General features: G+C 59.3%; 2 protein-coding genes and 1 pseudogene across 2 annotated transcripts in view; 1 reads left to right on the top strand and 2 right to left on the bottom strand.

Moving 5' to 3' along the window:
- Positions 1-795: 795 nt before the first annotated feature.
- On the bottom strand, positions 796-5,811 carry LOC136302905 (Fc receptor-like protein 4; annotated as a pseudogene).
- Positions 5,812-15,153: 9,342 nt separating this feature from the next.
- Positions 15,154-26,873, bottom strand: part of LOC136303047 (Fc receptor-like protein 4) — a 34,702-nt gene continuing 22,982 nt past the window's right edge. Inside the window, 4 exon segments of the mRNA XM_066206636.1 lie at positions 15,154-15,277; positions 15,365-15,444; positions 15,534-15,555; positions 15,945-16,031. Coding sequence (XP_066062733.1) covers positions 15,168-15,277; positions 15,365-15,444; positions 15,534-15,555; positions 15,945-16,031 — 299 coding nt within the window. The 3' untranslated portion in view covers positions 15,154-15,167.
- Positions 18,191-24,862, top strand: LOC136303212 (Fc receptor-like protein 2). The gene is made up of 13 exons (XM_066206910.1): positions 18,191-18,286; positions 18,479-18,568; positions 20,878-20,959; positions 21,448-21,468; positions 21,559-21,789; positions 22,089-22,343; positions 22,440-22,718; positions 23,213-23,482; positions 23,615-23,917; positions 24,001-24,084; positions 24,473-24,494; positions 24,585-24,664; positions 24,753-24,862. Exons 1-13 carry the CDS (start codon positions 18,191-18,193, stop codon positions 24,860-24,862), a joined length of 1,923 nt encoding a protein of 640 aa, XP_066063007.1.

The raw sequence follows: 26,873 nt of genomic DNA, 5'->3' as shown, positions 1-26,873 counted from the left end.
GATCACTCATCAAATCCTGTAATAGGTAAAACAGCATCAGAATTGGAGAGAAAAAGTCCTTTCAAGGATCTAAAGACAGGTTTATTAAGAAAACTACAAGAGAGAAAAAAAAAAATAAGAATCTGAAAAAAACCTTCAAAACACTTCCCCTCTTCCCCAAAAACTCCTTTCTTTCTCTCTGACAACATGCAGAGAAAACAAAACTTAGACTTCATGTCAGTCACTACCTGTAAAATAGTCTTTCATCAGTTCTCTCAGAGACAAAAGTCTCTTCTGGTTGGCCATGGAAACTTCCCCACAAGAAAGAACAGTTCTCTTGTGGCTTTTTCATTCTCACAAAACCAGCCACCTCTGAACCTGCATTTGTGAAGTCCCTCCCATATCACGCAGCCTTCCCACAGCTGCGTAATGGGCCATGTAAACTCATGGGGTACCATTTTAAAGATGAACGGTTCAAAAGCAAAGGTTTTCTTCACCTCTAGGAACAGAGATCTTGTCTCTTTTTGGGGGCAGATCTTCATCTTCATCACTCTCTCTGTTCAAGCGTCTCATAAGATCACAACTACTTCAGTATTTACTTCGTTGACCACAAATGCCTTTGCTCAGATCTAAAATCTGAATATTCTGATCTCGCCATCCATGCCTTCCAGGACTTAGAGGGATATTCTAGGATATCACAGTCCATTCCCATGGCTTACAAAAGAATTTCAGCCGAAAACCAAGGCATCTTCTCCTTCTCTTGCCATCTCTAAGATTCAGCTCCTCCTTCACTGACTATATCGTCATATTGTCTTTCTATTTGTCTTCACTCTGTCTTTTTGTCTCACTTAAGAGAGGATTAGTGCTTTGTAAGTTCCATCCGTGCAGAGGAAGAGTTTCCATTCTCCCAGGTCTGCAGAGGCCGTGATGGTTCTCCCGGGCAGTGGCCGAAGGTGGTAAATTCAGGCCGTGCCGGGGCTGGGCCAGGATCTCCGGGGTTCTGGCTGCATTCAATTTCCAGCTGCGGGGCCGCTCCGCACGGCTGCAGAGCTGCCCCTGCTCTTGGCCGCAAGATCTCTCCAGCTGCTGGGGCCTCTCCCTCCGCAAGGGGTCTTGGTGCCGGTGTCTGGAGCTGTTCATAGTAAAGAATTCTTCCAAAGCCGCGCTGGGGGCTTCCCCCGTTCCTCTGCCCGACTGCGCTGGGGGCCCGGCCTGGCCCTGCGAGGCCTCCCGGGGCCGCCATGGGGGCGGCTTTAGCGGCAGGATGTCAGCAGCCGCTGGAGGCCCGATCCGGCCGGGACGGGGCGTTCTCTCCTCCCCTGCCCTGCCCGGGAGCCGCCGGGCCCGGCCCTGCCAAGGCTCCAGCAGCGGCCGGGCCCGGCCAGGCCGCACCAGGCCCGGGGCCACGCGGCGGAGCGGGGCCGACCCCGCCGGCACCTGGGGACCTCTGCCCAGACGGGAAGGGAAGAGAACTTTCCCGGGATTCTTCTGATTTCAACCTGTGTGGCCACAGAGGCATACCTAGCTCATTAATTTGTTCAATAGGTTGTCGATTTTCAAAGATAATCGCTGATTTTTTTGGCCAAAGCTATTCTTCAATCAATGCAAAACCAGCACAGGCATGTACTATAAGAGAATGAGTCATGGGTGAAACCAAGCAAAAGAACGCCCAGAACATGTAAACTCGAAAGTATTTTTGAAATATGCATAATCTTCTTGAATATGTATTCAATCAATACAATGAAAAGGTAAACAAGAAGAATTGTTATAGAGAACTGTGCACCTTGGGCTGTTGCCCAGCACCCAGCACGCTGTTTGCTGTCCCTTTTCTACCTTATTAATATTTAAAGATATTAAGGAGTGAGCCTTGTTTCTCACACAGTTTAATCAAAATGCTGAAGTTCAGGTACAGTAGAGGGAAAAGGGTCATGGGCCGGCCCAGCACTGGGTGAGGGAAGGACGAGCCCAGTGGGGTGCAGTGAAGAGGAAGAAGGGACCGCTGAGGGGAATCGATGTCCCCCAGCGCTGCCAGTGTCCCCAGTGTCACAGCCCACTCTCAAAGGTGTCATGGGGATCCTACTGTCCCTCATGGGGTCCTGGCAGATCTGCGTTGGTCACTTGTGGATCCCGAGGTGTGGCAGGACCAGGGGACACCAGTGGGGGCCCGGAGAGTGACACCAGTTGTGGGGACCTGAGTGGGGGGTTACACCTGGGGATGATGTTTCCGTGTCCCCCCTGTACTCACCCCCTGTCTGCTCAGTGCCCATGACGTGGGGGTCCAGCACTGCCCCCTCCTCTGGGGGGGTCCTGTGGGGATAAAAGGGATCTGAGGGGTGTCTGGGGAGGGGCAAAGGAGAGTCCTAGCCAGAGCCCCCCACTCACCTGTCCTGGGGCTTCCTGGCAGCTGCAAGATTAAGGAGAGAGGGTGACCTTGGAGACCCCAGGACCACTGAACCTTCCTGGGAACTTGGCAGCGTCAAACACCCACAGGACCCCTAATTTCCACTGAAGCCCTGATTCCCAACAGACACCTGATTCCCCCCCAGTCACTCCAAGCACTCCTGGGACCCCCCAGAACTTCTGCAGTGCCCCCACCACCCCTCAGTGTCTCTGACCCACTGTGCCCCAGAACCCCAAGCCAGGCAGAGAGAGGCACCCCCCAAACTCCCCCAGGCCACCAGAAAGATCCCCCAACATCCCTGCATGGCCCTTGAAGACGTCCCCAAACCATCCAGGAGTTCACAGTGGCACCCCAATGCTCCTCAAAGCCCACTCAGGGATGGCCCTGGAACACAACTAATTCTCCAAATTCTCCAAATTCCCCCCAAATCCCGCAGGACCCCCAGCCGAGCTCACTGTGGGCTCAGTTTTCCCCAGCTCAGGGGCCCTGGGTGCTGGCCCAGCTCTGCTCCCACTCTGGGGGCTTCCCCTCACTCCAGGACCCCCATCCTCCTCATTGTCACCCATCCCAGTGGTGCCAGCAGTGACAGCCCCCGATGACAGCCAGGAGCAGGAGCAGGAACAGGAGGGTCCTGCCGACATTCACAGCCACTGCTGGGGACAGAGGGGGAAACATTTGGGTCAGTGTGAACCCTGGGGGTCCTGAACACCCCGGTGACCCCTTGTGAGCCCACCTGTGACCCAGGGTGAGTCAGGGGTCACCTCCAGGGCCAGCTCAGCGCTGAGTGCCCGGAACACGCGGTGCCCGTCCTGTCCCAACTGGTTGGTGGCCATGCACTGGTAGGTGCCTGAATGTTCCACACTGATTTTCCCAAGCTCCGGAACGGGACCCCGGGCCACCTCCTGGCCATTGTGCAGCCAGGTGAAGGTGACAGGGGCTGAGCCCACCTGCACTGAGCAGCGCAGGGTCACGGGGTCACCTGCGTGCACCTGGTGTGACAGGGGACCGGGGGTGATGGTGACATTGGCCACGGGCACTGTGGGGACACAGACAGGGCTGGCATCTGGTGAGGTGGGATGGGGGCGCTGCGGTTGGGATCACCCCCAGCCCGAGGGTCCTGCTCACCCAGGATGGTGACATTCAGGGGAACACTCTCCTCTACGCTGTCCCCATCGCTGACCCGGCAGTGATACTGGCCACTGTCATTGTCCCCAACGCGGCGCAGCTCCAGGTTGGGGCCGGTGCCCAGCAGTGTCCCTTAGCCCCCACGGTGCCAGGTGAAGGACAGGGGACCTGTCCCCGCGGCCACCGCACAGCTCAGCACCAGGCAGTCCCCCAGTGCCACCTGTCCCCCGGGGGGCTGTGCTGACACGGACACCCCCGAGAGCAGGACCTCTGTTGGAGAGGGGACAGCAAGGGTCAGTGAGGGACACCAGGGGACAGTGAGGAACACGGGGCAGGAGGGGGGGGTGGAGAGGGGCAGGGGAATCCCAGTGAATAAGAGGGGGGGCAGAGCCTGGAAAGGAACCCTAAAGAACATGGGGGGGTTCAGGGAGGGGATACCTGGAGAAGGGGGGGGGGAACCCAGGGAGGGTGTGGGGACCCAGGGAGGGGATGGTGTGACCTGGGGACCGTGGGGGCAGAGCAGGGAGGGGTGGGGTTGACTCAGAGATGGGCGAAGCGACCCAGTGAGGGATGTGCAGATGAGGAGGGAGACTCAAGCAGTGATGGGGGGACAAAGGAAAAGTTTACAGGAAAGATGGGGGTGCCCATGTAGGGCTGGGGGATCCTGTGAGAGAGGCGGGAATGGATTCAAGACACGTAGCAGAGATAGGGGATCTGGGCAGTAATGGGGGACTGCAGGCAGTGCTGGGGGTCCCCAACCAGGGGACCCAGGGAGGCTGTGGGGGTGAGGCTCACCGTGCACTGTCACTGTCACCGGCGCTGACTCCTGCCACCCCCGTGATACCCCGGAGTTCACCCAGACCCGACAGCGGTAGCGGCCGCTGTGGTGCAGGTGCAGAGGGGACAGGGACAGCTCGGTCCTGGGGAGGGTCTTAATCAGCTCCTTGTTCCCACAGTAGAATCGCACCTCAGTGACCAACAGGTCCCACCGGCATCGGCAGCGCAGTTTCACCGTGTCCCCCTCCAGCAGTGGCCGTACCGGCACCTGCAGCACCAAGGGGCCTATGGGACACAGGGGTCCCATCACACTGGGGTGGTCTTGTTTTTGTGGGGACCCCATTGGGTCACAGCCAGAGCACCAGGGGTCCCCAATTCCACAAACAGGGTCCCCCCGCACTGGGATGCTCTGGGATGTCCCCGTGTGCAGGGGACAGGCTCAGGCCACACCAAGAAGTGACCCATGGAGCGGAGCCCACCCAGAGCCCTCGGGGTGCCACAGGTGGTGGGTTGAGGACACCCAAATCCCCCTCACCGTCTGAGACTGTCACGGGGGGGCTGAGCCCACTGCCAGGTCTGTCACACTCGTAGCTGCCACTCTCGGTGACAGTGAAGTGGTCGGGCCCCTCCAGCCACCAGCGCTGCCCATCCTTGTACCAGGTGGTGGCACCGGCAGTCCCCGAGCCCTGGCAGGTCAGTGTCACCCGGTCCCACGGCACCGCCGGCCTCCAGGGGGGCTCCACCAGGAGCTGGGTGGTCTGGGCACCTGCGGGTGACAGAGGACACCAGCCTGCCAGGGCCACCAAGGGGCTGGGGACAGCAGGGTGGGGACATGGCGTCCCCTGAGGACTCACCAGCGAGGCCGAGGGTCTGGGCTGGAAGGGAGAAGGGACAGGGCTGGGTGGGGACAGCAGCACATGGGGGACATGGTGTGGTGTCTGTCCCCAGACTGTCTGCAGTGGGAACACTGGTGTAGCACAGAGGTCTTGAGGACAGGGACACCTCAGTCACCCTGGGCTGAGGCAGAACATGGGGACACTGTGGACACCCCATTCTCCTACAGGTCACCACCACCATCCTCACAGCCCTGGTCCCATCAGCAACATCCCCATGGCCCGTCATCCCATTCTAATGGAACTCATCCCCACAGCCCATCTGCATGGTACATGGCTCTTGTCCCTGGCCCTGCATCCCTGTGCCCCTGTACCTGTCCCCACAACTGCTACAGCCCCAAGGTTCCTTTGCCACATCCTTGTCCCCACATCTCTATCCCCCTGTTCCTGTCCCCACATCCCATTTCCCCTCTTCTTGTCCCCCTTTTCCTGTCCCCACAACCACCCCACTCCTCTGCTCACACTGGGGTCCATGCCCATGCACTGGCTCTGCTGGCCTTGGGGACCTCAGGGGACCCCGCAGCCCCCCTGTGCCCCCTCCCCACCGTTCTCTGCCCCACCAGGGTCCATCCCCGGGGTGTCAAGCCCGTGCCCGGGGCACTCACCCCACAGGAGCAGCGCCGCCTTCCCGGCCATCCCTGTGTCCCTGGCCATGTGCACTGGCTGTCACTCACTGCCAGGGGCAGCTGTCGGCTCAGTGGAAGTTCTTTGGCAAAATGGGAAGGAAGTGAGGTCAGGTCTCATCCTCATGCGTAGGTGGCACTTGCTGGGGTCAGGTTGGCCACAAGATGGTGACAGGCTGTGGGCAGGGTGGGGACAGGGTGGGGACAAGGCTGGGTGGCACAAGATGGGACAGGGAGTTCCAGGAGTGGGAGGCTTAATGGTTTTGGGGAGCCAAGGATGGGTGTCCAGGGGAATGGAGCTACTGAGGAGTGGGAGTCACCAGGGATGGGGGTGTCATGGGACTTGGGGTCCCCAGGGCTGGGGGACTCAGGGATGGGAGTCCCAGGGGAACATGGGCTCCAGGGACTTCGAGTCATGGGATGGGTGTACTAGGAATGGAGTGCAGGGGGAATGGGTCAGGCTCGTGGGAATGGGGATCTTCTGAGAGAATTCATGTCCTGGGGGAAGGGGGGTTGTAGGGCATGTCATTTGTGGAGAGGGTTCCTCTGAATGGGGGTCCTGGGCCATGGAGATCTTAGGGAATGTAAGTACTCGGGTGGGGGTTCCAGGGAGAGGGGACATAAGAAATGGAGGTCCTCTGTTTGAGTTCCCATGGGAATGGGGGTCCAGGGATGGACAGTGGCCCGATGAGCCCATGGGTCACAGCTCCTTCAAGGGGTGTACCTCACCTTTTGGGTAGACCCAGGGACCTGCACTGACCCCCTCATATGTGTCTGGTTTGGGGGAGGCACCACAAGGCAATTCTGAGGGGCTAATCCCCAGTGATATTTTCCTCTCCACATTATCCATTTTCTTCCTCATTCCCCTCAATTTCACAACGCCCCATTTCATGCCTTGATAACCCTGGGGGGCACCTGAGCAGGGAACGGGTTGGGAGAATCCCAGCGTGGGGGAAGCAGAGGTGAGGGGTCTGCAGGGAGGGTGGGAGGCTGTGGGAGATGGGGGTGTCGGGCTGTGTCCCTCAACACTTTCACTTTCTCTCTCCTGCAGCAGAAGGAAGAGGCCGTTTGTGCTGAGTGTGAAACGGGGGGCGGGTTCTGCCTCACAGGGGACACATGCTGTCCAAGGGGTCCTGTCCTGGGGGATGGCAGCTCCAGGCGGGGTCCAGACTTCTCCATTCTCACTCATCCCCTGCAGGATGTCAGCCGGCAAGAGCAGCTTGGGAATGGAGCCCCAGGCAGGAAGGAGCTCCCCAACTCCTCCTCCTTGAAGCCAGTGGCCATCCAAGTGTGGGGCCCAGCCATGGCCCAGCCCCAGTGCACAGGGATGGGCATTGGCCAGCCCTGCTCTGGCCAGCCCCAGGTGGCAGCCACGACCTGAGGCTCCCCCCGCCCCCTCGGCTTTGATTCTGGCAGCTTGAGAGCTGCTGCAAAGGTGACAATTCTGTGGCAGGAAAAGGCCTGGCTGTGGTTTGCTGGGCCCTGCAAGAAGCACAAAAGCCAATGGGAGCCCAAGCAGTGGCTCTGCGAGGGCCTTGGATGGTTTTCAGAGCAGGGCTGGCTGCAAACCCCCCTGCAGGGGCAGCTGTGAGGGAAGCAGTCCAGAAATGCAGCAATTGATCATTTTGTCCCTCTCAGAAAGGGGCTGAGAGAGCCCCAGAAATTCTGCAGATCCCACACCCATCTGCTCAACAACCTGACCGGGACCCTCCTACCTGAACAAAACCTGCAGCCCTTTGGAACCTCCCAGAAAGAATGTTTGGGTTCTGGATGTGGACACCAGAAGAGGGAAAAGTGTGAAAATACTGAGCAGGGGCTCCAGCCGTGGATCTGGGGAACAGGGGTGTCCCAGCAGGAGCAGGGAGTGCCCAGGCAGGGGAATTCAGGGCAGGGTGGAGTGCATTTCCCAGGGAAGCAGACCCTGTGGGGCACACGGGCATTTCCACGGATTCCTGTGCGCTGTTCCAAGGATGGACAGAGCTTCTCCCCTGTTGGGAGCAGAAGCCATGGAAAGTAAATCAAGTTTCAGGGTGGGATGGAGGAAAATGGGCAGAGTTCCTAAATGTGGCCCAACCAAAGCCTTCCCTGTGGGCTGGGTTGCTGCCAGCAGGCCGGGAACAATCCCATGGACCTGCTGGACACTCAGGGAGATTCCACACTCTGTGTTATCCACAAGCAAACGCTGCTGTGGGATGCACCAAAGGGCTCCTAAAGGGAACCAGAAAGTCTCGTTTCTCTGTGATTTGTTTATGTTTTTATTGTGACTTGTTGGGAGGGCAACAATTAAAAGTATTCTATCAGCCAGATCGTTTTCTACATTTTCAGCGTGATTTTGCTGATTTTTTTTTTCACTGGGATAAAAATGCTGTGGGGAAACATTTTTGCCTTTATTTCCTGCATGTCTAATTTTGTCTCAACCAACTGGGCGTCTGGTAATTAGAGCAAATTCACCTCCATCTCTGAACTCCCCCTAGACATGGAGACCCCCATTCCCTCGGACCCCCATTCTCAAGAACACCCATTTTTGGCTCTCCACAACCCCTGAGACCCCCACTCCTGGGAACACCATCCCCCACTTAGCCGCCAGACCATCCCATAATGTCCCCAGCCTGTCCCCTGCTGTGTCTCCACCTTTCCCCCACCCTGCCCCCACCAACACGTGGGGATGAGGTGCGACCTTTCTATTCGTCCAAAGAGCCGCCACCCAGGGGACCGGTGGCCACAGCAGCGAGTGACAGCCAGCCTGGATGGCCGGGGACACGGGGATGGCCGGGAAGGTGGCGCTGCTCCTGTGGGGTGAGTGCCCCGGGCACGGGCCTGACACCCCGGGGATGGGCCCTCGTGGGGCAGAGACCGGTGGGGAGGGGGCACAGGGAGGCTTCGGGGTCCTCTGAGGTCCCCAAGGCAGGGACAGGGGAACAGGGATGCAGGGACAGGGACAAGGGCCACATACCATGGGGATGGGGCATGAAGACAGGCGCCATTAGAATGGGATCATGGGCACAGGGCAATGACGATGTGGCTGTCGGGACAGGAGCTGTGAGGATGGTGGTGGTGTCCTGGATGAGCATGGGGTGTCCACAGTGTCCCCATGACCTGCCTCAGCCCAGGGTGACTGAGGTGTGTCTTACCTCAACACCTCTGTGCTACACCAGTGTTCCTTTGGGGACAGTCTGCAGTGAGACACAGCACCGGATTCCCCAGGTGCTGCTGTCCCTGCAGGGGCCCCCCCATCCAGCCCTTGTCCCTTCTCCCTTCCAGCCCAGACCCTCGGCCTCGCTGGTGAGTCCTCGGCAGATGCCATGTCTCCACCCCGCTGTCCCCAGCCCCGTGGTGGCCCTGGCAGGCTGGTGTCCCCTGTCACCCGCAGGTGCCCAGACCACTGAGATCCTGGTGGAGCCTCCCTGGACACCAGCAGCGCTGTGGGACAAGGTGACACTGACCTGCCAGGGCTCGGGGACCGCCGGTGCCACCACCTGGTACAAGGATGGGCAGCGCTGGGGACAGCAGAGATCCGGACACTTCACTGTCACCGAGAGTGGCAGCTACGAGTGTGACAGACCCGGCAGTGGGCGCAGCCTCCCCGTTAGAGTCTTAAATGGTGAGGGGGGTTTCAGGGTCTCCAGCCTGGCACCTGCAGGGTCCCCAAGGGCTCTGGGTGGTCTCTGCTCTATGGGTCACCTCCTGGTGTGACCAGAGTCCGTCCCCTGCACATGGGGACATCGCAGAGCGTCCCAGTCTGAGGGGACTCTTCCCTTGCAATGGGTGGCCCCTGATGCCCCCCAGTGCCATCAGGACTCTTCAGATGCCCCCGGTGTGATAGGACCCCTCTGTCCCCCAGACTGGCTGGTGCTGCAGGTGCCGGTGCGGCCGCTGCTGGAGGGGGACACGGTGACACTGCGCTGCCGGAGCTACCAGGACAAATCGCTTACCAACGTGCACTTCTTCCATGAAAGGAAGGATTTGGGAGGGCCCCATGACAGGACTGATCTGTCCCTGTCCCCCCTGCACCTGCACCATAGCGGCCGCTACCGCTGCAGGGGCAGGGTGGGAGCTGTAGTGCCAGAGTGGATGCAGTCACAGCTGGTGACAGTGACAGTGCGCAGTGAGTGCAGGGATGGGGACAGGCAACCCTGACATCCTCCGAGGGCTTCCCCCCTCTACCTGCATCCTTCATCCCTCCCTTCACTCCTCCCTGCGTCACTCAAAATTTCCCAAGTGCCTCCTTGTTCCCCCATGACTGCCTGGTTCCCTCTCCGCATTCCTCATCCCTCTCTCTGTCCCCCCACCCCTCCCTGGCATCTCACACCCCTTCCAAGGTCCCTGCTCAACCCTCTGGTTGCACTTCCGTCCCGGGGTCCACCCACCCCTCTCCAAACCCCACATCATTCCCTGAGTCTCCTCAGTCTCTTGTGTAGTCCCCCATCCTTGCCTGACTCTCTCCACCTTTCCATGGGGTCACTCCATGGTCACCAGATCCCAACGCACCTCCCAGGGTCCACTTCTCCCTGGGGTCCTCTGTGCTCCCCTCCAATCCCCCCTCCTTCCCGTCTTGTGTCCTCCACCCATCATGGCAAGATCATCTTACCTGTGTCTCCCCGCAGGGGTCCCCGTCTCGGGGGTGTTCGTGTCAGTGCGGCCCCCCGGGGGACAGGTGGCACTGGGGGACCGCCTGGTGCTGAGCTGCTCGGTGGCCACGGGGACAGGTCCCCGGTCCTTCACCTGGCATCGTGGGGGCTCTGGGACATCGCTGGGCATTGGCCCCCGCCTGGAGCTGCGCCATGTTGGGGACAATGACAGCGGCCAATACCAGTGCCGGGTCAGTGATGGGGGCAGCACGGCCGAGAGTGTCCCCCTGAATGTCACCGTCCTTGGTGAGTGCGACCCACAGGCTGGGGGTGGCCTCATCCACAGCATGCTCCAAGAAACTCTCATCCCCGTGTCCCTGTCCCTCTTGTTGGCTGCCAGCCCTTCCCCCACCCTCACCCTGTCTGTGTCCCCACAGTGCCCGTGGCCAATGCCACCATCACCCCCGGTCCCCTGTCACACCAGGTGCACGCAGGTGACCCCGTGACCCTGCGCTGCTCGGTGCAGGTGGGCTCAGCCCCTGTCACCTTCACCTGGCTGCACAATGGCCAGGAGGTGGCCCAGGGTCCCGTCCTGGAGCTTGGGAACGTCAGTGTGGGACATTCGGGCACCTACCAGTGCATGGCCACCAACCAGCTGGGACAGGACGGGCACCGCGTGTTCCGGGCACTCAGCCCTGAGCTGGCCCTGGAGGTGACCCCTGGCTCACCCTGGGTCACAGGTGAGGTCACACGGGGTCACCGGGTTGTTCAGGACCCCCAGGGTTCACCCTGACCCCAATGTGTCCCCCTCTGTCCCCAGCAGTGGCTGTGAATGTCGGCAGGACCCTCCTGTTCCTGCTCCTGCTCCTGGCTGTCATCGGGGGCTGTCACTGCTGGCACCGCCGGGGTGGGTGACAATGGGGAGGATGGGGGTCCTGGAGTGAGGGGAAGCCCCCAGAGTGGGGGCAGAGATGGAGGAAACTGAGCCCACAGTGACCTCGCCTGGGGGTCCTTGGGGGTCTGGGGGGAATTTGTAGGGTCTTGGTTGGGCTCCAGGGCCATTTTTGGGTGGGCTTTGAGGAGCATTGGGGTGGCTCTCTGAGCTCCTGGAGGGTTTGGGGAGCTCTTGGGGAGCTGTGCAGGGATGTTGGGGGATCATTCTGGGGTCCTGGGGAAGTGTGGGGGGTACCTCTCTCTGCCGGGCTTTGGGTTCTGGGGCACAGAGGGTCGGGGACACTCGGGGGCTTGGGGACACTGCAGTGGTGTAGATGTTCTGGGGGGTTCAGGGGTTCTTGGAGTGTCCCATGGCAGAATCAGGGGTCTGGTGTGAATTGGGGCTCCAGTGGGGATTTGGGGTCCCGTGTGTGGCTGGAGCTGCCGAGGTGCCAGGAAGGTTCAGGCGTCCCGGGGTCTCCATGGTCACCCCCTCTCCTTTTCGTTGCAGCCACCATGAAGCCCCAGGACAGGTGTGGGGGGCTCTGGCTGGGACTCCCCTTTCCCCCTCCCCAGACACCTGTCAGACCTCCCCTTATCCCCACAGGATTCCCCCAGAGGAGGGGGCAATGCTGCACCCCCACATCGTGGGCACTGAGCAGGCAGGGGGTGAGTACAGGGGGGACAGGGACATGTCACCCACGGGTTTAACCCCCCACCCAGGTCCCCACAACCGGTGTCACTCTGAGGGCCCCTCCAGGTGTCCCCTGACCCTGCCCCACCTCGGGATCCACAAGTGACCAACATGGCGCTGCTGAGACCCTACGATGCACAGTAGGATAACCATGACACCTTTGTGAGTCTGCTGTGCCACTGGGGACACTGGCAGCACTCAGGGACATCGATTCCCCTCAGTGGTCCCTTCTTCCTCTTCACTGCACCCCACAGGGCTCGTCCTTCCCTCACCATCCTTCCCCAGTGCTGAGTGGGTACATCACCCTATTCCTTCTTACTGTACTCAAAATTTGGCTGTCTGATTAAACTGTGTGAGAAACAAGGCTCAATCCTTCATATTTTTAAATAGTCCTAAGGGATAAATAGGGAATAAAAGGGACAGCAAACAGTGTGCTGGGTCCTTGGACACTGCCAGAGGCACACGGTTATCTATAACAATTCTTCTCTTCCCTTTTCACCTGGGCAGAGGTCCCCAGGTGCCGGCGGGGTCGGCCCCGCTCCGCCGCGTGGCCCCGGGCCTGGTGCGGCCTGGCCGGGCCCGGCCGCTGCTGGAGCCTTGCCAGGGCCGGGCCCGGCGGCTCCCGGGCAGGGCAGGGGAGGAGAGAACGCCCCGTCCCGGCCGGATCGGGCCTCCAGGGGCTGCTGACATCCTGCCGCTAAAGCCGCCCCCATGGCGGCCCCGGGAGGCCTCGCAGGGCCGGGCTGGGCCCCCAGCGCAGCCGGGCAGAGGAACGGGGGAAGCCCCCAGCGCGGCTTTGGAAGAATTCTTTACTATGAACAGCTCCAGACACCGGCACCAAGACCCCTTGCGGAGGGAGAGGCCCCAGCAGCTGGAGAGATCTTGCGGCCAAGAGCAGGGGCAGCTCTGCAGCCGTGCGGAGCGGCCCCGCAGCTGGAAATTGAATGCAGCCAGAATCCCGGAGATCCTGGCCCAGCCCTGGCATGGCCTGAATTTACCACCTTCGGCCACTGCCCAGGAGAACCATCACGGCCTCTGCAGACTGGGAGAATGGAAACTCCTCCTTTGCTCTGATGGAACTTGCAAAGCACTAATCCTCTCTTAAGTGAGACAAAAAGACAGAGTGAAGCCACGTAGAGAGACAATATGAAGACATCAAAGTCGGTGATGGAGGAGTTGAATCTTAGATGGCAAGAGAAGGAGAAGATGCCTTGGTTTTAGGCTGAAACTCTTTTGTAGGCCATGGGAATGGACTGTGATATACTAGAATATCCCTCTAAGATGTTCTAGGAGATGAGAGTATACAAATTGTAGATCTGAGCAAAGGTTTTTGTGGTGAGCTAAGTAAATATTGAAGTAGTTGTGATCTTATGAGAAGCCTGAACAGAGAGAGAGATGAGATGAAGATCTGCCCTCAGAAAGAGGAAAGATCTCTGTTCCTAGAGATGTAGAAAACCTTTGCTTTTGAACCGTTCATCTTTAAAATTGTACCCCATGAGTTTACATGGCCCATTACGCAGCTGTGGGAAGGCTGTGTGATATGGGAGGGACTTCACAAATGCAGATTCAGAGGTGGCTGGTTTTGTGAGAATGAAAAAGCCACAAGAGAACTGTTCTTTCTTGTGGGGAAGTTTCCATGGCTGACCAGAAGAGACTTGTCTCTCTGACAGAACTGAAGAAAGACTGTTTTAGAGGTTGTAACTGAGCTAAAGTCTAGGTTTTGTTTTCTCTGCATGCTTTCAGAGAGAAAGAAAGGAGTTTGTGGGGAACAGAGGAAGTGTTTTGAAGGTTTTATTCTGATTCTTATTATTTTTGTTTTCTCTCCTGTAGTTTTGTTAATAAACCTGTCTTTATACCCTTTTAAGCTTTGGGCCTGCTCTGCTTTTCTCACAATCTTATCGGACAGCAGTAGAAAAAGTAAATCATTCTTGTGGGCACTCAAACCACTACACTAATTGGTGCCGTGACTCGGATACAGGAATTGGCAAAGCTGAAACCACTACAATGCCATACTGCAGATGAAATCGATATATTTTATTTCCTCACAAGGCACCTGTTCTGTGGTTTGACAAATCTTGGTGACCTACGAGTCAGTGGTAGATTCCTCTTTGCGTTCTTTCTTTCAATGTTCGTTTACTTGGTTTTTTTCAATGTTATCTTACCATAGAGATAAGATACTCCAGCAGTAGATGAAATCAATGTTAGCTACTTCACAAAATAATCTGCGTTATTCTCACCATTGTCAGTTAGTTACACAAATCAAGGCATTAGCTACTTCTGCAACAGTTAATGTTATACTGCACTGCAAATAGGTTCCATTTTGATGGTTTGCGAGAGCCTAAACAAAAACATATTTATCACATGAAAATTTAGAATCTCCACAGGGATTAGGGTCAAAAGGCTGACAAATTTTACTACATCAAAAGCTGTTTAAATACGATTACAAACTGTATTACATAGAACTAATTAACAAAAGCCAATACAATAGTAAAAGCCAATGACAACAAAGTTATTTATAACAGGGGAAGGTGTATGGAAGGGTTTTGTGACTTCTCCTTTTTCTGCCCTGATTTTGTCTCCAATAAATTCAATTCATATCTCTAATTCTGACGCTGTTTTGCCCCTGAGAGGATTTCATGAGTGATCTCTCCTGGTCTTAGGAGGGAGGGAGGGAGGGAGGGAGGGAGGGAGGAAGGAAGGAAGGAAGGAAGGAAGGAAGGAAGGAAGGAAGGAAGGAAGGAAGGAAGGAAGGAAGGAAGGAAGGCAGGCAGGAAGGCAGGCAGGAAGGCAGGAATGCAGGCAGGGAGGAAGGCAGGCAGGAAGGCAGGAAGGCAGGAAGGCAGGAAGGCAGGAAGGCAGGAAGGAAGGAAGGAAGGAAGGAAGGAAGGAAGGAAGACAGGAAGGAAGGAGGGGGTTGTTCCTTCTGCAGACTCAGGCAGGCAGTGGCTGATCTCAGCACTGCCAGCAGCACCTTCTCAGCAGAGACATTCCCATGGGTGATTTTCTCCTTCTTCTGGGTAGGGGGGGAAGAGGGCTGAGGACCCTCAGTGTGGCTCCACACACTGGGCTGGGCTGGTGCCAGCACACTGGAGTAGTGTGGCTGCCCATGGGTGGGGTCCCTCGCTGCCCCCCAGTTCCCCCAGAGCCCCCCAGTGCCCACTGGAGCCCCGAGTGTCACAGCACATTCCCGTAGGTGTCACTGAGTTCCCGCTGTCGCCCATGGGGTCCCCGCAGCTCCGCGTAGGTCACCTGGGGATCCTGGAGCGCGGTGGCACGGGGGGACGCTGCGAGAGACACTGGCTGTGGGATCTGGGTGGGGGTGACACTCATGGGTGACGTGTCCCTGTGTGTGTGTCCCACTCTGTACTCACCCCCCATCTGCCTGGTGCTCACGACGTGGGTGTACAGCACCTCCCCCTCCTCTGGGGGGGCCGGGGGATCCGGGGGGGCCCTGTGGGGATAAAGGGGATGTGTGGGGGGGAATGGGAGGTCTTGGGGTTGGGGTAAAAGGGGACAGTGTGGTTTGAGCCCCCCACTCACCTTTCCTGCTGCTTCCTGGAGGCTAGAAAGGAAAGAGGGGAAAGGTAACTCTGGGGTCCCCAAGGCCCCCTCAGAAATCCTGGCACCCTACTGGGCCCTCAGATTCTCCCAGAACCCCTGAGCATCCCTGATGGCCCCAGAACCCCTGAACCACCCAAGTGCTCTGGACTTTGTGAGTGCCCAGAAGCCCAATTCTGGCAAGGAGGGGGACCCTCCAAATTTTTCCAAGGTCACTGAAAGAAGCCCCAACATCCCTACAATACCCTCCAACACCACCGCCAATCCTTGAGGACCCTGAGCAAAGGTCCTGAGCACTGCCCAAGTAAGGGCCTGTGGGTGTCACCCATCACCCCCACATTCCAGATGGCCTCCCACCTCCCCAGGGCCCCCATTGCCCCCATTGTCACCCACCCATGTTTTTCCATTGGTGCCAGCCCACAGCTACACCCACGAGCAGGACCAGGAACAGGAGGGACACGCCAACCCCTGTGGCCACTGCTGGGGACAGAAGGGACACGTCAGGGTCACCTGTCACTCCAGGGGTCCTACAATCCCTCGCGATGCTGTGTGACCCCACCTCTCTTCCAGTGTCCCTGTCGTATCACTGCCAGGGCCAGCTCGGTGCTAAACGCCTGGAACACGCGGTGCCCGTCCTGTCCCAGCTGGTTGGTGGCCACGCACTGGTAGGTGCCGAAATGTCCCACATCGATGTCCCCAAGCTCCAGAACGGGACCCCGGGCCACTTCCTGCCCGTTGTGCAGCCAGGTGAAGTTGACAGGAGCTGAGCCCACCTGCACCGAGCAGCGCAGGGTCACGGGGTCACCTGTGCACACCTGGTGTGCTGGGGGACCGGGGGTGATGGTGACATTGGCCACGGGCACTGTGGGGACACAGACAGGCTGAGGCCAGGAGGAGGGGCTGCACCCAGCATGGGGGAATGAGGGAGTCTGTGGGGTGGCACCTGGAGACAGAGAGTCTCCTTCAGCCAGGACAGTGAGCCCCGGTGGTGGGGATCATCATGTGGGGACATGGCATCTCCCAAGGACTCACCAGCGAGGCCGAGGGTCTGGGCTGGAAGGGAGAAGGGAAAGGGCTGGGTGGAGGTGGCCCTGCAGGGACAGCAGAACTTGGGGAATGGGGTGTGATGTCGGTCCCCAGACTGTCCCCAGTTGAACAATGGTGTAAGAAGGAAGTCTTGAGGACAGGGACAAAATGGTCACCCTGGACTGAGGCAGGATATGAGGACATTGTGGACAGCCCATGCTTTCACAGGTCACCTCCACCGTCCTCACAGCACCTGTCCCCACAGCCACATCCCCACGGCCCCGTGCTTGTGGTCTCATTCCGACAGCACTGTTCCCCATAGCCCAGCTGCATGGTATGTGGCCCTTGTCCCTGTCCCTGCATCCCTGTCACCCTGTCCCTGTCCCCACTGTTGCACCAGCCCCAAGATTCCATTTGCCACATCCCTGTACCCATATCTCTATCCCCCTGTTCCTGACCCCAGATCCCAGTTCCCCTGTTCCTGTCCCCACACCCACCCCATGACACTGGTCACACTGGGGTCCATGCCCATGCACTGGCTCTGCTGGCCTTGGGGACCTCAGGGGACCCCACAGCCCCCCTGTGCCCCCTCCCCACCGGTCTCTGCCTCACCAGGGCCCATCCCCGGGGTGTCAGGCCCGTGCCCGGGGCACTCACCCCACAGGAGCAGCGCCACCTTCCCGGCCATCCCCGTGTCCCCGGTCATGTGGACTGGCTGTCACTCGCTGCTGTGGCCACCGGTCCCCTGGGTGGCGGCTCTTCAGTCAGGGTGGAAGGAAGCAAGGTCAGGTCTCATCATCACTTGTAGGTGGCCCTTTGTGGGGGCAGGGTGGCCACAAGCTGGGGATGGGCTTGGGGCAGGGTGGAGACAGGCTGGGGACCAGGCTGGGTGGCACAAAATGGACAGGGACTTCTCAGAAGTGGGAGTCTCAGGGGATTTGGGGAGACAGGGATGGGTATGCGGGGGAACGGGAGGTCCCAGGGATGGGCAGACTCAGGTATGTGTCTACAAAGAACGTTGGCTCCAGGGATTTGGGGTCATGAGAAAGGGCGTCCTAGGGATGAGGGTGTCAGTGGAATGGGGGTACATTGGAATGAGGGGTCCTGGGAGAATCAAGTTCCTAGGTGAATGTGGATTGTAGGGGATGGAATTTGGGAGAAGGAGAGGCTTCCCTAGGAATGGGGGTCCTGGGCCATGGAGATCCTGGGAAGTGATAGTCCTTGATTGGGGGTCCCAGGGTGGGTGAACATAAAGAAGGGGGGGTCCCATGGTTGGGTTCCCATGGGAATGGGGGCCCCAGGGTGGGCCCATTGGTCATAGCTCCCTCCCTGGGTGCCTCAGATTTTAGCGTGACTCAGAGCCAAGCACAGCCCACCCAAGGTTCTCATGGTTTGTGGGGGATCCCCCAGGCAGATTTTGAGGGGCTCTGGATCTGTGTCCCCCGAGCCCCCAGTGACATTTTGCTCTCTTCGTTTCCATATCCTTCCTTTTTCCCTCAGTTTCGCATGTCTCAGTTCCGGGCTTGATGATCCTGGGGAGCTCCTGCACAGGGAACAGGGTGTGGGGACACCGTAAAAGGGGAAAAGGGGGTTCCGAGGCTGCAGGAGGAGGTATGGGGGCTGTGGCGGATGGGGGTGTCCAGCTTTTCCCCCACAACATTTTCTCTTTCCTGCAGCAGAAGGAAGGAGCCATTGGCGTGGGGACCAGGGTGTGGATCTGTTCTGTCCTCGGGTCATCCAGGAAGGTGGTGTCCTGTTCTGGGGGTCCCTGCTCTGGGACTGCAACATCCTGGGGGTGTCCAGTTGGGGGGGGGGACACATGCTGGCCAAGGGGTCCTGTCCTGGGGGATGGCAGCTCCAGGAGGGTTCCAGACTCCTCCATTCTCACTCATCCCCTGCAGGATGTGAGCCAGGAAGAGCAGCTCGGGAATGGAGCCCCAGGCAGGAAGGAGCTCCCCAACTCCTCCTCCTTGAAGCCAGTGGCCATCCAAGTGCGGGGCCCAGCCATGGCCCAGCCCCAGTGCACAGGGATGGGCATTGGCCAGCCCTGCTCTGGCCAGCCCCAGGTGGCAGCCACGACCTGAGGCTCCCCCCGCCCCCTTGGCTTTGATTCTGGCAGCTTTAGAGCTGCTGCAAAGGTGACAATTCTGTGGCAGGAAAAGGCCTGGCTGTGGTTTGCTGGGCCCTGCAAGAAGCACAAAAGCCAATGGGAGCCCAAGCAGTGGCTCTGCGAGGGCCTTGGATGGTTTTCAGAGCAGGGCTGGCTGCAAACCCCCCCTGCAGGGGCAGCTGTGAGGGAAGCAGTCCGGAAATGCAGCAATTGATCATTTTGTCCCTCTCAGCAAGGGGCTGAGAGAGCCCCAGAAATTCTGCAGATCCCACACCCATCTGCTCAACAACACGACCGGGACCCTCCTTCCTGAACAAAACCTGAAGCCCTTTGGAACCTCCCAGAAAGAATGTTTGTGTTCTGGATGTGGACACCAGAAGAGGGAAAAGTGTGGAAATACTGAGCAGGGGCTCCAGCCGTGGATCTGGGGAACAGGGGTGTCCCAGCAGGAGCAGGGAGTGCCCAGGCAGGGGAATTCAGGGCAGGGTGGAGTGCATTTCCCAGGGAAGCAGACCCTGTGGGGCACACGGGCATTTCCACGGATTCCTGTGCTCTGTTCCAAGGATGGACAGAGTTTCTCCCCTGTTGGGAGCAGAAGCCATGGGAAGTAAATCAAGTTTCAGGGTGGGAAGGAGGAAAATGGGCAGAGTTCCTAAATGTGGCCCAACCAAAGCCTTCCCTGTGGGCTGGGTTGCTGCCCAGCAGGCCGGGAACAATCCCATGGACCTGCTGGACACTCAGGGAGATTCCACACTCCATGTTATCCACAAGCAAACGCTGCTGTGGGATGCACCAATGGGCTCCTGAAGGGAACCAGAAAGTCTCATTTCTGTGGGATTTGTTTGTGTTTTTACTGTGAGCGACTTGTTGGGTGCCCAATGATTAAAAGGATTCTATCGACCAGACCATTTTTTACATTGTTAGTTTGATTTTTGGTGAAGTTATTTTTTTATTGGGAAAAAAAAATGTTTTCGGAAAAGATTGTTGCCTTTATTTCATGGCTGTATAATTTTGTCTCAGCCAATTGGGCATCAGGGAATTCAACCAAATTTAGCCGGGCATTTACCATCATCAGGGCAAGGTTCTATCTGGTGGCCCCTTAGGTTTGGGCAGCCCAGGTGTCACAGGGACCCACTGGGGACAGCGGGAATGCTCAGGACCCTCCAGGATGTGCCACCTCTGGGACAGGAATCCCCAAGGATGTGGCACCCCCAGAACGAGGAACTCCCTGGGACAAGACCCTGGGACATGACCCAGGTGTCACCACAGCAGAGGAGCCCTTTTCCCCCAGGGCAGGATCCCTCTGGATGTGCCCCCCAGGACAGAACCCACGGCCTCAGCTCAGCATAAACGGCCTCTTCCTTCTGCTGCAGGAAAGAGAAAGTGAAAATCTTTCATCCCCCACAGCCCCCAAACACTGCCTGCACCCCCCAGCCCCCTTGGCCCCTTCCTGGGATCCCCCCACCGTTCCCTGCTCAGGTGTTCCCTGGGATGGCTGAGCCAGGAAATGGGGGGATGGGAAAAGCCCAGGGGTGTGTGGGGCACAGACCCAGAGCCTCCACCCTGGGGTGCCCCCCTGGCCATGAGCACACTGTGGGGGCTGTGCTGGGCTCTGAGTCACCCCAAAATCTGAGGCACCCAGGGCAGGAGCTGTGACCCCCGTGCCCACCCAGCCACTGCCCATCCCTGGGACCCCCATTCCCCTGGGAACCCAACCATGGGACCCCCATTCCCTTGGTCTCTGCTCCCTGGGACCCCCATCCCAGGACTCCCATTGCCCAGGACCACCATTGCCTTGATCCCATCCCAAGGGCTGCTTGTTCCCATAGAACCCAAATTTCCAAGGGTCCCCTTTTCTCCCCTGGACCCCCAACCCTGGGACCCATATTCCATGACCCAAAACCCCTGGGGAAACATTTTCCTGCAGGACCCCCATCCGTGAATCCCCTGAGACATGGAGACCCCAATTCCCCTGGACCCCCATTCTCCTGGACACCCGGCCTTGGTTCCCCACATCCCCTGAGCCCCCACTCCTGGGAACACCATCCCCCACTGAGCCCCCAGACTATCCCATAATGTCCCCAGCCTGTCCCCTGCTGTGTCTCCACCCATCCCCCACCCTGTCCCCACCAAGGGCCACATACACGTGGGGATGAGGCGTGACCTTTCTTCCTTCCTCTTCATCCGAAGAGCCGCCACCCAGGGGACCGGTGGCCACAGCAGCGAGTGACAGCCAGTGCACATGGCCGGGGACACGGGGATGGCCGGGAAGGTGGCGCTGCTCCTGTGGGGTGAGTGCCCCGGGCACGGGCCTGACACCCCGGGGATGGGCCCTGGTGGGGCAGAGACCGGTGGGGAGGGGGCACGGGGGGGCTGCGGGGTCCCCTGTGGTCCCCAAGGCAGGGACCAAGGAACAGGGATGCAGGGACAGGGACAAGGGTCATGCCCGTACCATGCAGATGGGCCAGCGGGACTGGTGCCGGGGGAAAGGGGTCACAGACGTGGGGCCATGGGGGTGTGGCTGTAGGGACAGGTGCTGTGAGGATGACGGTGGTGACCTGTGCAAGCATGGGGGGTCCACAGTGTCCCCATGTCCTGCCTCAGCCCAGGGTGACTGAGGTGTCCCTGTCAGCAAAACCTCTGTGCTACACCAGTGTTACCCTTGGGGAGAGTTTGGGGACACATCACACCATGTCCCCCCAAATGGTGCTGTCCCTGCAGAGCCACCACCGCCCTGATCCCTTCCCTTCTCCCTTCCAGCCCAGACCCTCGGCCTCGCTGGTGAGTCCTCGGCAGATGCCATGTCCCCGCCCCACTGTCCCCAGCCCCATGCAATGGCCCTGGCAGGCTGGTGTCCCCTGTCACCCGCAGGTGCCCAGACCACCCAGCTCCTGGTGGAGCCCCCCTGGAGGCCGGCGGTGCTGTGGGACCAGGTGACACTGACCTGCCGGGGCCTGGGGACCACCAGTGCCACCACCTGGTACAAGGACGGGCAGCGCTGGGCGCAGAACAGATGGAACCGCTTCACTGTCAGCAAGAGCGGCACTTACAAGTGTCAGAGACACGGCAGTGGGCTCAGCCCCCCCGTCACAGTCCTAAATGGTGAGAGGGGATCTTAAATGCTCACAGTGGCCTCTGGATAGGTCTGGGTGGGCTCCACTCCGTGGGTGTCCTCACACCCCTCGGGTGCAAGAGCCCGTGGGCACTGCATTGAGGGTCATCCCAGTGCATCCCAGTGTGATGGGACCCCCTTGGTGACACCTGTGCCACGGAGCGTCTCCTGGTGTTCCTGGGATCCTCCCGTGCAATGGAGACTCCGCCCAGATGTCTGCGGTGCCATGGGCACCCTCCTCTGACCTGTCTCCAGCCTCTCAGTGTGATGGGACTCTCCTGTCCCACAGACCAGCTGGTGCTGCAGGTGCCAACACAGACACTGCTGGAGGGCGACGAGGTCAAACTGCGCTGCCGGGTCAGGCCAGACACATCGGTCAGCAGGGTGCGATTTTACCAGGACGGGAAGGATCTGGGGGAGTACTTCAGGGGGACTGAGCTGTCCCTGTCCCCTCTGCAGCCAAACCACAGTGGCCGCTACCACTGTGCGGGCTCAGTGCGCTTCTGGCCATTATCGTCATCTCCAGTGACAGTGACAGTGCACGGTGAGCACTCCCACGGCTGGAACCCCAATATCCTGACACCCCCACAGCCACATCCCAGGGGACTCAGAGTCAGTCCTCCCCTCATCTCCTTCCCAGAGCTCTTCACGGTGCCGGTGCTGGAGGGTCCCCCCGAGCTCATCGAGGGGTCCCCCCTCAATCTCAGCTGCCTCAGCACTCCCAACACCCTGCGGCCCCCAGCCCCCCTCCTGCACCTCTTCTACCGGGACAGGCAGTTGGTCGGGGGCCCGCAGGTGTCCCCGCAGCTCCAGGTGCCCGCCGTGGGGGTCTCCTACTCGGGGAATTACAGCTGCCAGGTGCGCTCCGAGGGGGAGGCCGTGCAGAAGAGCAGCGCCCGGCTCCGCGTCACGGTGCGCAGTGAGTGCGGGGATGGGCACGGGGAGCCCCCACAGCCTCTTTGCGTCCCCTGCCTTGCCTCGGGACCCCCATTCCTGCTTGGACCCCCATGCCTGTCAGAGGGCATGCATCCTTTCCCAACTCCCTCGCCAAGTGCCCCAGCCCTTCCTGGGTACCCCCATCTTTCCTCTGAAGTTTTTCCATGTCCTCGCGTCACTGCTCAGGTCCCCCTCCATGTCCCTCCATCCCTCACTGGGTCTCTTCACCCATTCCTGGTTCAACCCCACCCATCTCTGATCTCCCCTCCTGGTCCCCAGGTCCCACCATACCCTCCCTGTGGTGCCCCCTCAGCCCGCTCCAGCTGTCCTCTCCCTGAACCCCCCATCATTCCTTGGGGTTTTATTTCATGCCCCCCATCAGCTCTGGGCCCCCTCTTCCTCACTGGGGTCCTCCTGCCCCTCGAAAATGCCCCTCCCATGTCCCTCACTGTCCCCTGGTTTCACTCCCTCCTGCAGGGGTCCCTGTCTCAGGGGTGTCCCTGTGGGCGCAGCCCCCCGGGGGACAGGTGGCACTGGGGGACCGCCTGGTGCTGAGCTGTGCAGTGGCTGCAGGGACAGGTCCCCTGTCCTTCACCTGGCACCGGGGGGACTTGGGGACACCGCTGGGCACTGGCCCCCGCCTGGAGCTGCAGCATGTTGGGGACAATGACAGTGGCCACTACCAATGCCGGGTCAGCAACGGGGACAGCGTGGCTGAGAGTGTTCCCCTGAATGTCACCGTCGTGGGTGAGTGGGACCCTCAGGCTGGGGTGACCCCACCCACAGCATGCTGCAGGAAACTCTCATCCCCGTATCCCTGTCTTTCTTGCTGGCTGCCAGCCCCTCCCCACAGCCTCAGCCCTGTCTGTGTCCCTGCAGTGCCCGTGGCCAATGCCACCATCACCCCCGGTCCCCTGTCACACCAGGTGCAAACAGGTGACCCCGTGACCCTGCGCTGCTCGGTGCAGGTGGGCTCAGCCCCTGTCACCTTCACCTGGCTGCACAACGGGCAGGAGGTGGCCCAGGGTCCCGTCCTGGAGCTTGGGGACGTCAGTGTGGGACATTCAGGCACCTACCAGTGCGTGGCCACCAACCAGCTGGGACAGGACGGGCACCACGTGTTCCGGGCACTCAGCCCCGAGCTGGCCCTGGAGGTGACACCGCAGGGACACAGGGGCACAGGTGAGGTCACATGGGGTCACCAGGGAGTGCAGGACCCCTGCTGTGATGGGGGATCCTGATGTGTCCGTCTCTGTTTCTTGCAGTGGCCGCAGGGGTCGGTGGGTCCCTTTTCTTCCTGGTCCTGCTCGTGGCTGTCATTGTGGCCTGGCACTGGTGGCACCGCCGGGGTGGGTGACAATGAGTGGATGGGGGTCCCAGGGAACTGTAGGAAGCCCCACAGATTTGGGGAATGATAAGGCGGCTCCCTTAGCCCCAGAATTTTAACCTTGGCTTTGGATTCTCTAAGGTTTTGGGAGGTGCTGGAGGGTCCCGCAGGGATGTTGGGGATTCTTTCAGGGGTCCTGGGGTCATTCTGGGGAGTGTCTCTCCCTGCCGGGCTTTGGGTTCTTGAGGATGACTTGGCTGGGGGCACTGAGGATGTTCATGAATTCTGGAGGGCTTCAGGGATGCTTGGGGGTCCTGTAGAGAACTGAGGGTCCTGTGGGGGTTCAGGAACATTGAGAGGGGTCAGGGCCCTGGGGACCCACAGTCACCTCTCCCCTCTTTCCTCTGCAGCCATCAGGAAGCACCAGGAAAGGTGAGTGGGGGGGTCTAGGGCTGTGGCCCCTCTTTTACCCCCACCCCACTACTCTCCATCCCCTCCAACACATCCCCTTTATCCCCACAGGGCCTCCCCGGAGCCCCCGGCCCCCCCAGAGGAGGGGGAGGTTCTGTACACTCACATCGTGAGCACCAAACAGGCACAGCGTGAGTACAGCGGTGTGGGAGGGACAGTGACACGTCACCCACCGGTGTCACCCCCCACATTGGTCCCCCCAACTGGTGTCTCTTGCAGGGCCCCCCCGTGTCACTGTCCCCCAGGAATGCCAGGTGACCTACGCAGAGCTGCCAAGACCCCACCGACAACCACGGGAGCCCAGTGACATTTGTGAGATTGTGCCGTGACACTGGGGGGGTGGGAGGCACTGGGGGTCCCCACCCAAGGGCACCCACACGTGTGTGCTGCCACTAAAGACTGCCCCTCCCCCTGCCAGTGGAGGCACAAAAGGCAAATGTCCCAACGGACTGAGACAAGAACAATTTCCTGCAAACAGCAATGGGAGAACAAAACCAACAGCAACAGGGTTCAGAATTCAAAGGGTCACAAAAGGAACGATTTCCAGAGAAAAACCCCAAAAAGGAACAAACTCTGGACACTTCCCCCAGCACGTTTCCTCCACCAGAGGAACCTGGCAGGGCTCAGGACCTTCATTGCCCTGACGGCCAAAGCGGCCTTCAGGAGGCTCTGGTTTCTCTTCTCCCCTGTCTCAAACCTTTGCGGTGTTCCCCACACGATGATTTCACAAAGGCCCTGTGGGTGTTTCTGAGTCTCCCCCTTTTCCAGGACACTTGGGAATAGGCCCTGGCACAGGGTGGGGTGTCAGAGACAGGAAAAGTGTGATGTGGAACACCAGTGTGTGGCAAGGGTGAGTCAGGCCTTGCTTATGGTGAGACAGGGCCCTGTCTGTCAATCTGTCTGTCGGCCATGGCACACTGGGGACAGTGTGACGCTCTGCCAAACTCAGCTCCTGAGTGGCCGGGTGACCAGAAGTCCCACCTGGGGGAGGGCCCTTGGTGCCCAAAGGCTTCAAAGGCAGAGCATGAGGTGGCTCGGTGTCTGACTGTGTCTTCTCTTAGAGTGTCTATCCCATCCATGCTGGAACCCAGGAGTTGGCAACTGTCTTGGAATAAAAGACAAATGTCTCCCAAGGAAAGCGAAACCTTCCTGCAATGGAAGGAAGACCCATGCCTAAAATCTTTTTATAATTTCAAAAATTAGTGGGTTTCCAGAAAAAAAAAGCAGTATAACATATATAAAAAAATGTTTAACAGCTCTTAACCAGAATATTTCTAGAAGACACCAGAACAAACAATACCAAACCAGAACTTTCCCACCTGTTCAGTGCTGGATTTCCATTTTCGGTGCAGTTATGACGACGTCCACCAGGGGGCGCTGCAGAGACCACTCCCGGCCACCAGGGGGCGCTGCAAGGAGCAGTCCCGCCCACCAGGGGGCGCCCCGGGGCCAGCTCGAACCCCCCAGGGGCGATGGCGGCCTCGGCCAGGGGGGAGGAGGGGAAATCGCTCCTTTTGCAAACTCACGGCCACCAATCGGTCCCGGCACCACCACCGGCAGCGGCAGAAGCGGCCAAGGCAGCAGGTTGGATCGTAGTGCCGAGTGGCAGCGTTGCAGCGTCCTGGGGCCAGGCACACGCCCTGAACATCACACCCGACCGCTCTCTCCAATTTCGAACAGAGGGACGGCAGCACTGACTGCCCAGCCAGGTCTCGGGGTCACAGCAGCACCTCTCGTGGCTTTACGGCACAATTCCTGAAACCCCTCAGCCTTTCGCTCCCATTTCCTCCTTCAGCCCTGGCACAGCAGCTCTGGGAATGTTGAACTCCCCTGGAATGGGGAGGGAAGCAGATGCTCGGTACTGCCACTGCCGGGGCTCCTCATGGGGCTCCAGCCCACGTTTGGAGTTCCTGCTCTTCCTGGGCCCCTGCTGGTCCCCACACAGCAGCCGCAGGGAGAGGAGGAGGAGGAGGGGGAGAGCAGAGCCACAGCCCCGAGGGCTCTGCGGCTGCAGCTGGAGCACAGGGACATCCCGTGTAGGGAGCAGTCGCTTGGGAGGGCAAAACTGGAGCTGGTTGGGCCAATGCCCCTCTTCTGCTCTGGGTGCTGCAGGCCCTTAACGAGATGTTGGAATTAGGGCTGGGGTTCCTAAAGTTCTGCCGTGCTCCTAAACCAACCTGTACATAAACACACGGCTCCTCTGCCTCTCGCAGGGATTTTGAGCATTGGACACATTTTGGGGGCAGGTGCTCCCAGCTCTGCCCACAAGGATCTTTCTTGGCCGTCGGGAAGGTTTTCTGGTGGTTTTTGCTGGTGTTGGAGATGATTCAGTGCCTGTGC

The sequence above is a fragment of the Chamaea fasciata genome, unplaced genomic scaffold (assembly GCF_029207755.1).
Source record: "Chamaea fasciata isolate MVZ Bird 193981 ecotype frontalis unplaced genomic scaffold, bChaFas1.0.hap1 SCAF_31, whole genome shotgun sequence".
Lineage (NCBI taxonomy): Eukaryota > Metazoa > Chordata > Aves > Passeriformes > Sylviidae > Chamaea > Chamaea fasciata.
Note: the sequence above shows the minus strand (reverse complement) of the source record. Positions and strands in the feature narration are given on the sequence as shown.